The 12,976-nt window shown below is 41.6% G+C and overlaps 1 protein-coding gene across 7 annotated transcripts in view; it reads left to right on the top strand.

Annotated features, from left to right (window-relative positions):
- ATP2B1 (ATPase plasma membrane Ca2+ transporting 1) overlaps positions 1-12,976 on the top strand; it is a 100,316-nt gene that overhangs the window by 28,441 nt on the left and 58,899 nt on the right. For all 7 annotated transcript variants that reach the window (XM_069974188.1, XM_069974200.1, XM_069974191.1 and 4 more), the window contains exon 2: positions 6,942-7,370. In XM_069974188.1, the coding sequence (XP_069830289.1) occupies positions 7,172-7,370 (199 nt within the window). In that variant the 5' untranslated portion in view covers positions 6,942-7,171. The remainder of the gene's footprint in view (positions 1-6,941; positions 7,371-12,976) is intronic.

Below are 12,976 nucleotides of genomic sequence, written 5' to 3'. Positions count from 1 at the left end.
CTTACCGGTAAGACTGTTTCTCCGAAACCTTCACGAGGGCACCAACTTCCCACCCTGTATTGTATGTTTTAATGTACGATACTCACGTGGTGCTAAGACTTGGTTATAATGCACTGGGGGAAGGGGAGGGGGAGGGGCTTTTAACCTCTCGCTGTGTGCTTTTCCTGTCCCTAGGGCAAGAGTTAACTCCTGTGGTGCTGTCGTAAAGGTTTCGTAGAAACCGACTTACCGGTAAGACTAATACGTCTTTTGAAGTTCTGCCCTTCTGATCATATTTGCACATATACTGTAGACACACCAGTTAGGAGACTGCTCCTATGGTATTCCTCTTTTGTTTGTGTGCTTTTAGAGGGGACCCGAAACATAGAAGATTGCCGGCAGAAAAAGACCACTTGGTCCATCTGGTCTGCCCTTATATAATTTCCTTTACTATTATCTTAGGATAGATATGTGTGTCCCAGGTATGTTTAAATTCTGGTACTGTAAATTTACCTACCACATCTGCTGAAGTTTGTTCGACTACTCTTTCAGTTAAGTAATAATATGTCATGTTTCTGTTCTGTCTCCCAGGTAACTGCAGTGTGTGCCCCTTTGTTCTAGTTTTCATTTTCTTTTTTTTTTATCAAAACCCTTCCCTCTTGAATCTTATTTAGCCCTATAGCATATTTAAAGCTTTTGGTCATCCCCCCCCCCCCAAATGCTCAGACCCATACCGTTGTGAGAACGAGTCGGGAGAAGACGTTAAATGCGGTCCTCTGCTGGCTATGTTGCGTGATGCGTCAGGCTCCTAATGTAAGTCTATAGAGCCTGACTCTTTCACTGACACAGAGCAGGGAGTGGACCCCACGTTGCAGTGTTGTCCTCTCCCTGCTTATTCTTATGATGGGTACTGGTTTGAACACTCAGATCCGGACTGATCAAAATTTCCTAAAAACTGCCAGGAATTTGGCTTCTTGTCACTTAGGACAGTCCCAGCTGTATTCTCCCTTGATTGATATAAGCCCAGCAGGTCAGGGAGCAGACTACTGAGACCACCATGCTCATTCCATTGTATTAGATTTTAAAGGAAACCTGTCAGTTATTATGGTGTCGTCTTTGGCAGTATCATGTGCTGAGCAGGTTGATATACAAATTACAGATTCTACTATATTTTCTCACTACATTGTATAAGTCCCCTGTTTGTTTTGTGTTATAAGGTGTCTAGTGGGTGGTTGGTATCAGTGGCTATTACTTCTGTATGCACACTTATAAATGGGAGGCTGTCAGTTACAGATGAGTGCAACCTTCTGTACTCCTAAACCCAGAACGGACAGAGATTTACATTAATAAAGGACAAGTTATACAAAATATACAAAAACGATATATGGCTCTGTTTAGCTTTTTTGCTATATAGCACGATGTCTGCAGCTCTGATGATCAATGCCATTAGTTCCCCTCATGTGTAAGCATTTTATTTGACACCATGCAGATGAATGAGGGGGAGGGGTTAGTATTAATTTTTGCCCTGTTCTGTAACTTCATACTACATGGGTTTGTCAGGCCTCGGATGAACTAATTAGATTAAGCCAGAAGCTTTCCTTAGATAATCATTGAGGGAGCCATTTCTTATGCTGCAGCTCACTGCTGATAATGTGCAGTTGAAGGTCAAATGCTTAGCAGAGAATAGCAGCAGCGGCGGCGGCTTAATCTCAGTCAGGCAGTGGTTTAAAATTACTTAACGATTGGCTTTTCAGAGATCCATGTGAATTGCAGGCTTTTGGTGGGACTGATGCACAGTCCTCAATGTGCAGGGCACATGGCATTGCCGGGATCTGCTTTCATACATACAAATCTGGAGTTTCCCCTCTCCTCAGCTGATCGCTTTCACTTAGAAATACAGGAGCAGAGTATGGTATAAAGGAGCGTTTCTAATAGTGCTTCTGGCCGATAATCGGCCTGTGTAGAAGGGCCTTAAAGCGACTCTGTACCCACAATCTGACCCCCCCAAACCGCTTGTACCTTCAGATAGCTGCTTTTTATCCAAGATCTGTCCTGCAGTCCGCTCGGCAGGTGATGCAGTTATTGTCTTAAAAAATTAATTTTGAGATTGCAGCCCCGTGCCTCTGTGCCCTAACTTTGCACCACTCTTCCGTCCCTCCTCCCCGCCCTCTTCATAATTAGGAATTCCACTGAAACAGTTACTTCTGTTTGAACATTGCACAGGTGTCTTAATAATCCAGCCCATGTGCTGTGGTAACACAGGTGGGGAATAATAGGCAATCTGCCTGGAGCATTCCTAATGATAAGGGCAGGGAGGAGGGACGGAGGGGTGGTGCAAAGTTAGGGCACAGATACACCCGTAGGGCACGGAGCTACAATTTTAAAATTAATTTTTTATGACAATAACTGCATCACCTGCCAAACGGACCGCAGGATCTTGGAGTAAAAGCAGTTATCCGAAGGTACAAGTGGTTTGGGGGGGGGGGGTCAGATTGTGGGTAAAGAGTCGCTTTAAGTGTAAGGGTGCCTTTACACAGAGATTTATCTGACAGATCATTGAAGCCAAAGCCAGAAACAGACTATAAGCAGGGAACAGGTTATAAAGGGAAGACTGAGATTTCTCCTCTTTTAAAATCCATTCCTGGCTTTGGCTTCAATAATGTGTAAGTCTGTGTAAATGTGCCATTAGGGTGTGTTTATACAGACTGACTTTTCTGACAGATTATTGAGGCCAAAGCCAGGAACAGACTATAAACAATGAACAGGTAATAAGACTGAGATTTCTCCTCTTTTTCTGGATTTGGCTTAAAAAAAAAACAAGCGAAGCTACTCACCTCTGGAATTCTGATAGTGCTTACTTTGATCTTTGGGGGGGGGGGGGGGGTTAGGAGATTGAGAAAGTAGCTGAGTGGCCATTATTTTCCAAAAGCATCATTGGAAAAGCTTCCGCGAGAGATGGGTGAGGTGAATTAAAATAAAAATAGTCTGGATCCACTTTTTAAGGACCTGTAGACTCTTCAAACTGGTCTTAGTAAATACTTGTATTTGTTATGTATTAAAAATCCTGGATTATCTTTTCTAATAACTGCATTGTGCCACTCCTCTCATTTTCCCCCTGAATATTTGAATGAATGGTCAAATGGACATTACCATTACTCTTGTAAAATGAGTGTTTCTGTATATAGCCTCCGCTGTCTTGTATAATAATAAATGGTAATGCCAAATTTACAGTAGTAAAATAAAATTTATTGGAATACAGTTTCTTAATGGGAGACTAGAAACTACATGTGAGTAAATAATAAATGGTAAAAACGTTAACAAAAACATTGTGTGAAAGTCTTGTGATGGTTTTAGGATATATTAAAATGCTATGTTTAACAGCCATACTTTTTATAGTGATTTAACCATGTGCTTTCTTATACGTATATATGCACCTCTCTATTATGCGTGTAACTTTACGACCAGTCGTCCACAGACTTTATTTACTGGAGCTGACTTCAAGCTAAAACTGAGTCAGACTCTTTGACCGGCACCTGACTGCCTGCTGTCAGCTGTAATAGGATAGTGTCAGGCTGTGTGGGGACACCCCCCAACTAGTAACATTTACTCATAAATATACATGGAACGGAACAACACAAAGGTCTAAGGAAAGATTCTCCTGAATTGTTAGGAATACACTGATTTACTCAGACATGTTAGGCGCTGATGGATCTTCTCTCTCTATGTTAAGGAGTCAGGATCAATAACATGTTATGTGAGTAGCCAAATTCTGTTCTAGCATTTTATTTCTTCAGTACTTTGGTGGGAAGCATAAAGGAGTTGGGAAGTTTATAATTTGCTACTCTTCATACTACTTTTCCAGGTTACACCTTCTCCGTTAAGTCACTTTCATATTGCTGAGCAATGTGGAGTTGTGCGTTTTTTTTTTTTGTTTGTTTTTTTAAAGATACAATGGGGGAGATTTATCACATTGGTGTAAAGTAGAATTGTCTTAGTTGCCCCTAGCAACCAATCAGATTCCACATTTTCCTTTTTTCAAAGAATTTGTGAGGAATGAAAGGTGTAATCTAATTGATTGCTAGGGGCAACTCAGACAATTCTACTTTAGAGTATAAACCCACACATCGTATACACAGCGTATTTACTTCTGCAATACGCAGCAAATACGCAGCAGATTAGATCTAAATAACTGAACACAGCATCAAATCTGCACCATCAAATCTGCTGTGTATTTGTTGCGTATCTGCTGCGTATACGGTGTGTGGGTTTGTACCCTAACACCAGTTTGATAAATCTTACCCAATGTGCTTTAAAAGCCATGACTCTTAAACCACACTCTTTTTAGACTAACCCACTTCCCACTTGTCTGTGCATGCATTGCACATCAGAACCAACTGCCAGGTACTCACCAGAGTCTTGTAGCATTGGCCCACCACTGGCTCGATCTGCTTTAGAGTGTGTTCACACGTACAGGATCTGCAGCAGATTTGTTGGTGCAGATTTGAAGCTGCAGATGAGCTTTGAATCTGCAACATCAAATCTGCGCCATCAAATCTGCTGCAGTTCCTGTATGTGTGAATGCACCCTCACACAGTATCCGATCTATCCATCAAGATTAAGGGTAGCTTCACACACACACACACACACACACACCGTATTGCAGTGGATTTTCTGCAGCAGATACGCAGCTGATTTGATCTAAATAACTGAATACAGTATCAAATCTGCTGCAGATGCGGTGTGTGAAGGCACCCTTAGGGTGCTAACACTCATGACCGATGAGCAGCAGATCTGCAGCAGATTTGATGGTGCAAATTTGATGCTGTGTTCAGTTATTTACATCGTATCTGCTGCAGAAAATTCACTGCGATACAGTGTGTGTGTGAAGCTACCCTAAAGAAAAATGATTGTCTCCTTTCCCCATACTACTCAGGGGAGGCTGCTGGTCAACAGAACAGACAGATCATGTGATCTCTGTCTCAGAAGGGAGGGGAGGACAGAAGAGTGGAAACAGAGTGGACCAAGAAGTGAGGATGTTTTAGCAGCTTCAAGTTGCGAGTCAGGATGCACTGCAGACAAACGGACCAGAAACCTGTTACAAACCAGCTTAGATTATGGGCAGGGATTGAACAGAGTTAAATCTTTCTTAAAGGGAACCTGTCACCCCCCGTACCGGGGTGACAGGCTCCCGATCCCCCGTTAGAGACCCCTATACTTACCTCATCCCGCCGGGTCCCGCTTCTGGATTCGGTCGGGTCCCGGAGATCTCAGCCGCTGTAGCCCGGCGCGCGCGCTGACAGATGAGTCCAACGCTCATAGAGAATGACGGAGCGCTGGACTCTCCTGTCATTCTCTATGGGTGTTGGACTCATCTCTCAGCGCGCGCGCCGGGCTGCAGCGGCTGAGATCTCCGGGACCCGACCGAATCCAGAAGCGGGACCCGGCGGGATGAGGTAAGTATAGGGGTCTCTAACGGGGGGTCGGGAGCCTGTCACCCCGGTACAGGGGGTGACAGGTTCCCTTTAACCAGAGTTTCCCTTTTAGGTACACAATTGTACCTGTAGCTCCAGTCTGGACATTAATACCCAGGAGTATTAAAGGAAACAATGGTCAAGGGATGGTGGATACAGTAGACTTGTATTTTTGATGCAATTGTAGATTGCAATAGGTGCATTTAAAATTTCCTTAGTTTTAGATCTAAATAACAAAAGAAAATGGTTATGAAGGAAAACAAGTAGATTCTTGTTTCTGTTCTCATTATCCATTTGGCCTTGAATTGTAAAAACTTGTTGTTGGTCTGCTCCATTCCACGGTGCAAATCTGAGGTATGCTGTATCGTCCCCATGAGCTTGCTTCGCATGGTTTATCAAATGTGGCATCTCTTGTCTAGGTCAATGGAGAGGATATGTTCTGGAATCTCTGTATAAAGGACAAATGGTTTACAATTTAGGATACTGTGCGATACAAAACACACGGCACAGTTTGTGAACGTGGCTCGTTTTTATTGTGTAGGCTGCAACAACAACAAAAAGTTACATAAAATGTTTTGCTTTAGCCAGGAAGTGGTAATATTTAGAGTGGTTTGCAAAAAAAGGGTCAGGTTTTCTGGTCAGAACTGTGGGACACCACATAATGTTAAAAATTTTCCAAGTTTTTATTTTCTAATGTGTTGAATTGTAAAGGGAATCTGTCAGCTGTAATTCACATAGCAAACTGCTGACACTTATCACTGTTGTTTAGCTGTTAGAGCAAGGAGACACTTGCTGCCGTTCATATATCCAGCTGTGCTTCCAGGATATAGAGAATTGCTTTTATTCTCTGGTGCAAAGAGACAAATAGGCCATTCTCTAAAAGAAATGAAAAGTGCTTGTAATTTGCTTAGGCTGGCTTCAGATATCAGTTGCATCCAGGTCAGGTTTTTTTTTTTTCTGTTAGAGACTGACTGCAACTGATGGCAAAAATGCATTAGTTGTCATCGGGCTTTCTATGTTTTCCAATAAAAAAAACTTCAGTGTTCATAAGTTTTTACCAATATCTATCTGTCTTGGAATTAAACTTTGCAAAACCCCTTCTCCCCCCCAGAGGCCCTATCTCTGCTGTTGTATGGATTGCCAGAGGCAAATGCAGAATGCTGCAAACAGCTTGCATGTGTACCCAGTGGTGCCTCTGGCTTTCCATAGACTTTAGTGGGTCTGGAACAGGATTATCAGGCAGACTACACACAAGGATGCTGCAAGCTGCGTTCCTCCATCCAGCGGTCTAATTAAAGAATTGCATATAAATGAATGGGATTAGTTCAAAGATGCGTTTCCCTCTGGCGATTTGCTACTGCACCACAGGAAAACTGAGCCAGATCACTGGGTGATTGTGAAAGGGGCCTTAGGGCAAACATTTAGTAAAGACAACTGTGTGTAAGGTTTGTTATAGTGCACTGACTCTGCTTTTGTTTTTCTTTCCTTTAGTGCATTCTGGATACACTTACATGATGCAGAAGTTTACCATGGAACAGTATTCACGACCTATTTGTGGAAGTCCCCTTTGAGTTTTTGTTGAACATCCCTTTAACATGAACTTGGTATAGATTTGTTACCAAGGATTGGTTCATCAACTGGGCAGAAGACATCAGCACCCTGCTGGATTTCCGGAACCATTCTGTTCATTTGACTACTCCAAAGGATTGTCTGTGGCAAAGATGGCAAACAATTCAGTTGCATATAGTGGAGTAAAAAACTCCATAAATGAAACAAATCACCCTGTTGATTTTGGGATCACGCTTGAGGAGCTTCGGGCTCTTATGGAATTGCGATCAACGGATGCATTACAGAAAATACAAGATTGCTATGGAGATGTCTATGGTATTTGTAGTAGGTTGAAAACCTCACCGCATGAAGGTAATAGAGATTTCCTATCATTTGTAGTTTATTTGTGGTTTTGTATACATCACATTTGAAGCCTATATTGAAGGTGTAAATTGGCAGTATCTCCCAGTGTATGTAAGAAATGTAGTGAACAGGCTTCCATTGTTTTCTGTTTTGTATGCCAAATACAGGCTCGAAACAGTATGTGACTGTAGTTTGGAATAAAGTGGTTAGAAATTATTGTTTTACACAAGGGATTTCTGACCGGGATTACTTTGGACCCTGGCTTTGCAAGAGAAGCATGATTTAAAAATAATTAAAAAAAAATTACTTTATTTTTTTATATATGTTTAACCCTTTGAGGACCAGGCCCAAAATGACCCAGTGGACCGTGCAAATTTTGATCTTAGTGTTTTCGTTTTTTTTTCTCCTCCCCTTCTAAGAGCTCCAGCACTTTCAGTTTTCTATCTACAACCCATGTAAGTGGATGTTTTTTACAGGAATAGTTGTACTTTGTAATGGCATCTTTCTTTCTACTATAACATATATGACTGAACCCCAAAATTATTATTTCTGAAGCTATAAATTGGTGAAATCGTAAAAAAAGAATGCAATATGGTAACTTTTGGGGGGTTCCTGTGTCTGCGTAATGCACTATACAGTAAAAGCGACATGATACAATTATTCTGTAGGTCAGTCCGAACACAACCATATGCAGGTTTATACAGATTCTCTAATGTTTTATATATATATATATTTTTTTTATGAAATCCTTTCTTTTTTGCAATTATTAATTAAATGGGCCTATTGTGACGCTTATAACGGTTTAATTTTTTCACCTATGGGGCCATACGGGGTGTCATTTTTTTTCCGCCATGATCTCTAGTTTTTATTAATACCATATTTGTGAACATCGGACGTCTTGATCACTTTTTATTAATTTTTTTATATATAATGTAACATCAAATCGGTAATACACGCCCTTTTTTCCTCTTCTCGTGTACGCCGTTCACAATGACGCTTGTTATGTTAATAGATTGGACAATTACAGACGCTACTGTATATTTTTATTTTTATTATATGTTTTATTTATATAATGGGAAAGGAGGGTGATTTAAACTTTTATTGGGGGAGGGGCTTTGGGGTAGCGTATTAGTGATTTTAACTTTTTTTTTTTTTTTTTTTACACATTTTAAGTCCCTTTTTGGGACTTGTACAAACAGTACATTACTTTGATTTCTACACTGATCATTGCTATGCCACAGGTATAGCATTGATCAGTGTGATAGGCGATCTGCTCATTGAGCCTGTGCAGGCTCAGTGAGCAAATCGCTGATCGTTCCTCACGGAGGAAGGTGAGAGACCTCTGGTCCGTTTCAACAATTGGGACCCCCGCAGTCCGGTGTTTAAGGAGTTAAGGACACGCTGCAGCCTGTCATTAACGGTGAGGTGCCAGCTGCTCACTGCAGCTGGCCCCCACCTCCTATGAAGTGCACTCTGCTTCGGAGCACGCTTCATAGCAGGAGAAGCACCCTGGGCGTGCAGTTACGCCCAGGGTCATCTGGTGACAGACTTCCATGGCGTAACTGTACGTCCAGGGTCGTCTAGGGGTTAAAGTGGAAGAAAGAATAACCCAGTGTGAACCTGGACCCGGTCTAAAGGGATTGTCTTTTAAAGATTGCCAACCAGTCAGGTAGTCGGGTCTGCTTAAAGCTGGTTTCACATGTTATTTTGGGCAGTTATTTTAGCTGTATTTAGATAGCTGTCAATCACTCAGTAGGACCGTCCACATGATTACTTAACCCAGAATGAAAAGATTTTTACATAAACACAAGTTATCCTGGAACTTTTCTCATACTATGGGTGGGTATAATTCTTTTACGAATGTCTTTTGACGTAAAAAAAAAAAAAGTTTGCACGTTCTGCAAAATTAAACCCCTTGCGTCTGCTCTTGGAATAGGTCTATTAGTACATATGTTTTCAGTGCCGAGGCTAATTTAATAAATGTGTTTTTTTTGTTTTTTTTAAATGGTGCTAAGCCACTCCAACAGGACCACACTTACAAATGACACAAATTATACCTTAAAATGGCACAAATATAAATATATGCGCCATTTTATTGGGTAAAATAGCACAGCCACTTGTCCACTAAATTTATTATGGTGCCTATTTTGATAAATTTGGTGCTGGAAAAAAGGTGCCCTGAAGGCCTCACCAACAGGTCATGTTTTGAGGATTTCCTTAGTATTTCACAGGTAATATAATTATACTCGGTGCATCAGGTATTAGAACAGGTGTCCTTTGTATGGGAAATCCTCAAACCATGACCTGTTGGTGAGGCCAGAGGACTGGAATTGAGAAGCACTGGTATAGACCATCCGTCTGTTCAGCTCTTCTTGCTCTACAACATGCTGGCTGGAAATTGCCTGCATTTTGAATGGAACAGTTTCCCTTTTAAGGTATAGGCATACTGTGTATTTGTGGGACAAAGTAGTGTGTAAAGGGACAGAACAGCATATTAAGCTCTAAGTAGGCTGTGTATGTCCATAACTCACGTTGTTATAATCTATTCAATACTGAAAAGACATTTGCTATGGTTGGGAGTGCGTCCATCCATAGAATGGCAGCAGTTTATCTCCTTGACACGACCCTTTGTGACTTTGTCATCTGCCACCTGTTCTGTGTCATCTCAAATACAACTGTTTAATGTTAGGGACAGAAGCTTGTAATAGTGAGGGTGCTGGAATCCCATTCAGGTGAATGCATGCCTGTCGCTGAGCAAATTTTGTTTCATGCTCTGCCTATTCTTGGATAACATGGCATTTGCTGAGGTTATGACCCCCAGTGGGCTGACCCTCCACATTGTGTGGAATCACTCACCGACCTCCAGAGTTGCTTAGTTTGGTAAAGTTGTAAATTCAGAAATGTGAAGAATATATCCAGGTGCAGACACTTCTTATCCTAACAATCACTCCCTAGTACTGGACAGGTGATTACATTTTACAAATACTGATACGGATGGGGAGGAGCAGTTCTGTGACTGTCATTCAGGAAATCTGCCTGTCCATGAAAATGACAATTTAGCAAATGGTCACAAACCAGTGTCGTCTTTAATAAACATTTCCTGGATCCACTTCCTAAACAGACTTTAACCCCTTAAGGTCAAAGCCAATTTTCGTTTTTGCACTTTTGCTTTTTCCACTTTGTTTAAAAGGCCATAGCGCTTGCATTTTTTCACCAAGAGACCCATATGAGCCCTTATTTGTTGCGGAACCAATTGTTCTTTGCAATGACAGACTTTATTTTCCCATAAAATATGCTGCGAAACCGGAAAAAATCATTTGCGTTGTCAAATTGAAAAAAAAAAAGAATTTGTTTGGATTTCGGGGAGTTTTGCATTTACGCAGTTTACCCTAAGGTAAAACTGACTTGTTATGCATGTTCCTCTAGTCGTTACGATTACAACGATATGTAACATGTATAACTTTTTTATTTTATTTTATCTGATGGCTTTTAAAAAACTCGAACCATTAACAAATATATGTTCCTTAAAATTGCCCTATTTCCAGGCTTATAGCGCTTTTATGCTTTGGTCTATGGGGCTTTGGGAGGTGTCATTTTTTGCGCCATGATGTGTTATTTCTATCGGTACCTTGTTTGCGCATATGCAACTTTTGAACACTTTTTATTACAATATTTCTGGATTTGATGCGACCAACTAGGCACCAGGGACGTGAGGTCTGAAGCACTTCAATGCAGCTGTCAGATTTGACAGCTGCATTGAAGTGCTTAATTATCCGTGTCGGCTAATTGCGGCACTGGCGGGACCCCTCTCTGAATTCCCCCCGGCGGCACCAGGGTCGCTAAGGGGTTAAGAGTAGGTTTATGCTGCCCTATCAAAGGATGGCATAAACTAGTGAGAAAGAAGCTGAACAGAATGATGTATCACTTTTATATTGTTCTGCATAGCTGATTCAGAGAGATTCTTCTGAATATTTAGGACTCTGAGGCCCACACACTAGTCCTCTCAATTATGTTTGTGCTCAAAAGCCCTCAATATTTATGAGCACCAGCACCCTCTGCTCACCTTCTGATTGTCAGTTGTATGTTTATACTATGTGTGTAGATATACTGTGTATAGGCAAACAGCTGTCAATCAGCAACCACTGGAGGCAGTGGTGTTTTTTAAAGCCCTTTCTCCTGCATTTTGGGATAATGGCTGGACAGAATAATGTACACCATACTGCACTGGTTTATGCTGTCCTCATTTAAAGGGGTTCTCCGATTTAAAACTTGCTTTTCCCCTATTCTCAGCATAGGGAACAAGTAAGATTGCAAGTGACCTTAGAATCGCCCGTACGTTTTAATTGGAGAACCCCTTTAAGGCAGCATAAACCTGGTGACAGACTTCCTACTATCTGGACATCCATCTGACTGGGTTAATGTACACTTGCAGGCTCAGCCTTACTTATCCACCCTGTTTAACATTTAGCGGTTCACATTTTTCTCCCAGGCTACGCACTAATAGAAATTTCCAACCATTATTTGTCCTAAAGACAATTTAGGTTTAACATTAAACACTGTGATCCTGCTGCTAACAATATGAGTGGATTTCCTTGAAGACTTGGAGTATTATTCCTAGAGGCCTGATAGAAATGCTTAAGGCAGCAATTGTTTTAGTCTGTAATTGTTGAACTTTACAGTGATGGAAAGTGAAGACTCCTGTAGAGTGTAGTGGCCTCTGTACTGGGAAGAAGGGGATGGAGACACGTCCCATGCACCAGAGCACCGCATGGACAGGAAGGAATGGCATCTGCGCCGCAGTTAGTTGCCATGGAAACTGACCAGTCATTGCACAACTATCTTTAGATACTGCGTTACTAAGACTCTTCCTGCTTTTAGTGATGTGTTGTTTTTCCACACATACATTTACATATCTACTACATGTGTTACAGAGACTGTTAGTCTACACAGGGATGCAGTGCCAAGCATGAGAGGCGGTTATTACCAATCTCCCCATCCCTACACAGTGCATCTAGTCTCCCTTATATCGCCTTGTGGTGCAGTTAGTACAATTCATGGTTCTGTGTAAGCTCAATTTATTTTTCCATGTAAGTTGTTATTTGAGGCTGTTACTTTAATAGGCATCCATCACCACTATTATGTAGTCAGGTCCACTGACAGCTTAAAACATAGGCACCTTTATGGCATTGGCATATGATTCACTCTGAGCTGCTTCAGAAATCTCATAGCTGTAACTTAGGTTTAGAACAGGGCCTCACGTCATCAAGGTGGTCTGCTGGCCCTGACTGACAAATCTCTCCCTATATGCAAATGGGATGTCTGCTGGGGGGGACCGTCTCGATGACTCAGAGCTGTGCTCAAGCAACAGCTATGACTTCTCTGGAACAGCACAGCTGTTGAGAGTGAATCATATAGCTTTGTTATTAGAGATAAGCGAACCGGGTTCGAGTCGATCCGAACCCGAACGTTCGGTATTTGATTAGCAGGGGCTGCTGAAGTTGGATAAAGCTCTAAGGTTGTGTGGAAAACATGGATACAGCCAATGACTATATTTATGTTTTCCACATAGCCTTAGGGCTTTATCCAAGTTCAGCAGCCCCCGCTAATCAAATGCC

This window comes from Dendropsophus ebraccatus, chromosome 1 (assembly GCF_027789765.1).
Source record: "Dendropsophus ebraccatus isolate aDenEbr1 chromosome 1, aDenEbr1.pat, whole genome shotgun sequence".
Classification (NCBI taxonomy): Eukaryota; Metazoa; Chordata; class Amphibia; order Anura; family Hylidae; genus Dendropsophus; species Dendropsophus ebraccatus.
Note: the sequence above shows the minus strand (reverse complement) of the source record. Positions and strands in the feature narration are given on the sequence as shown.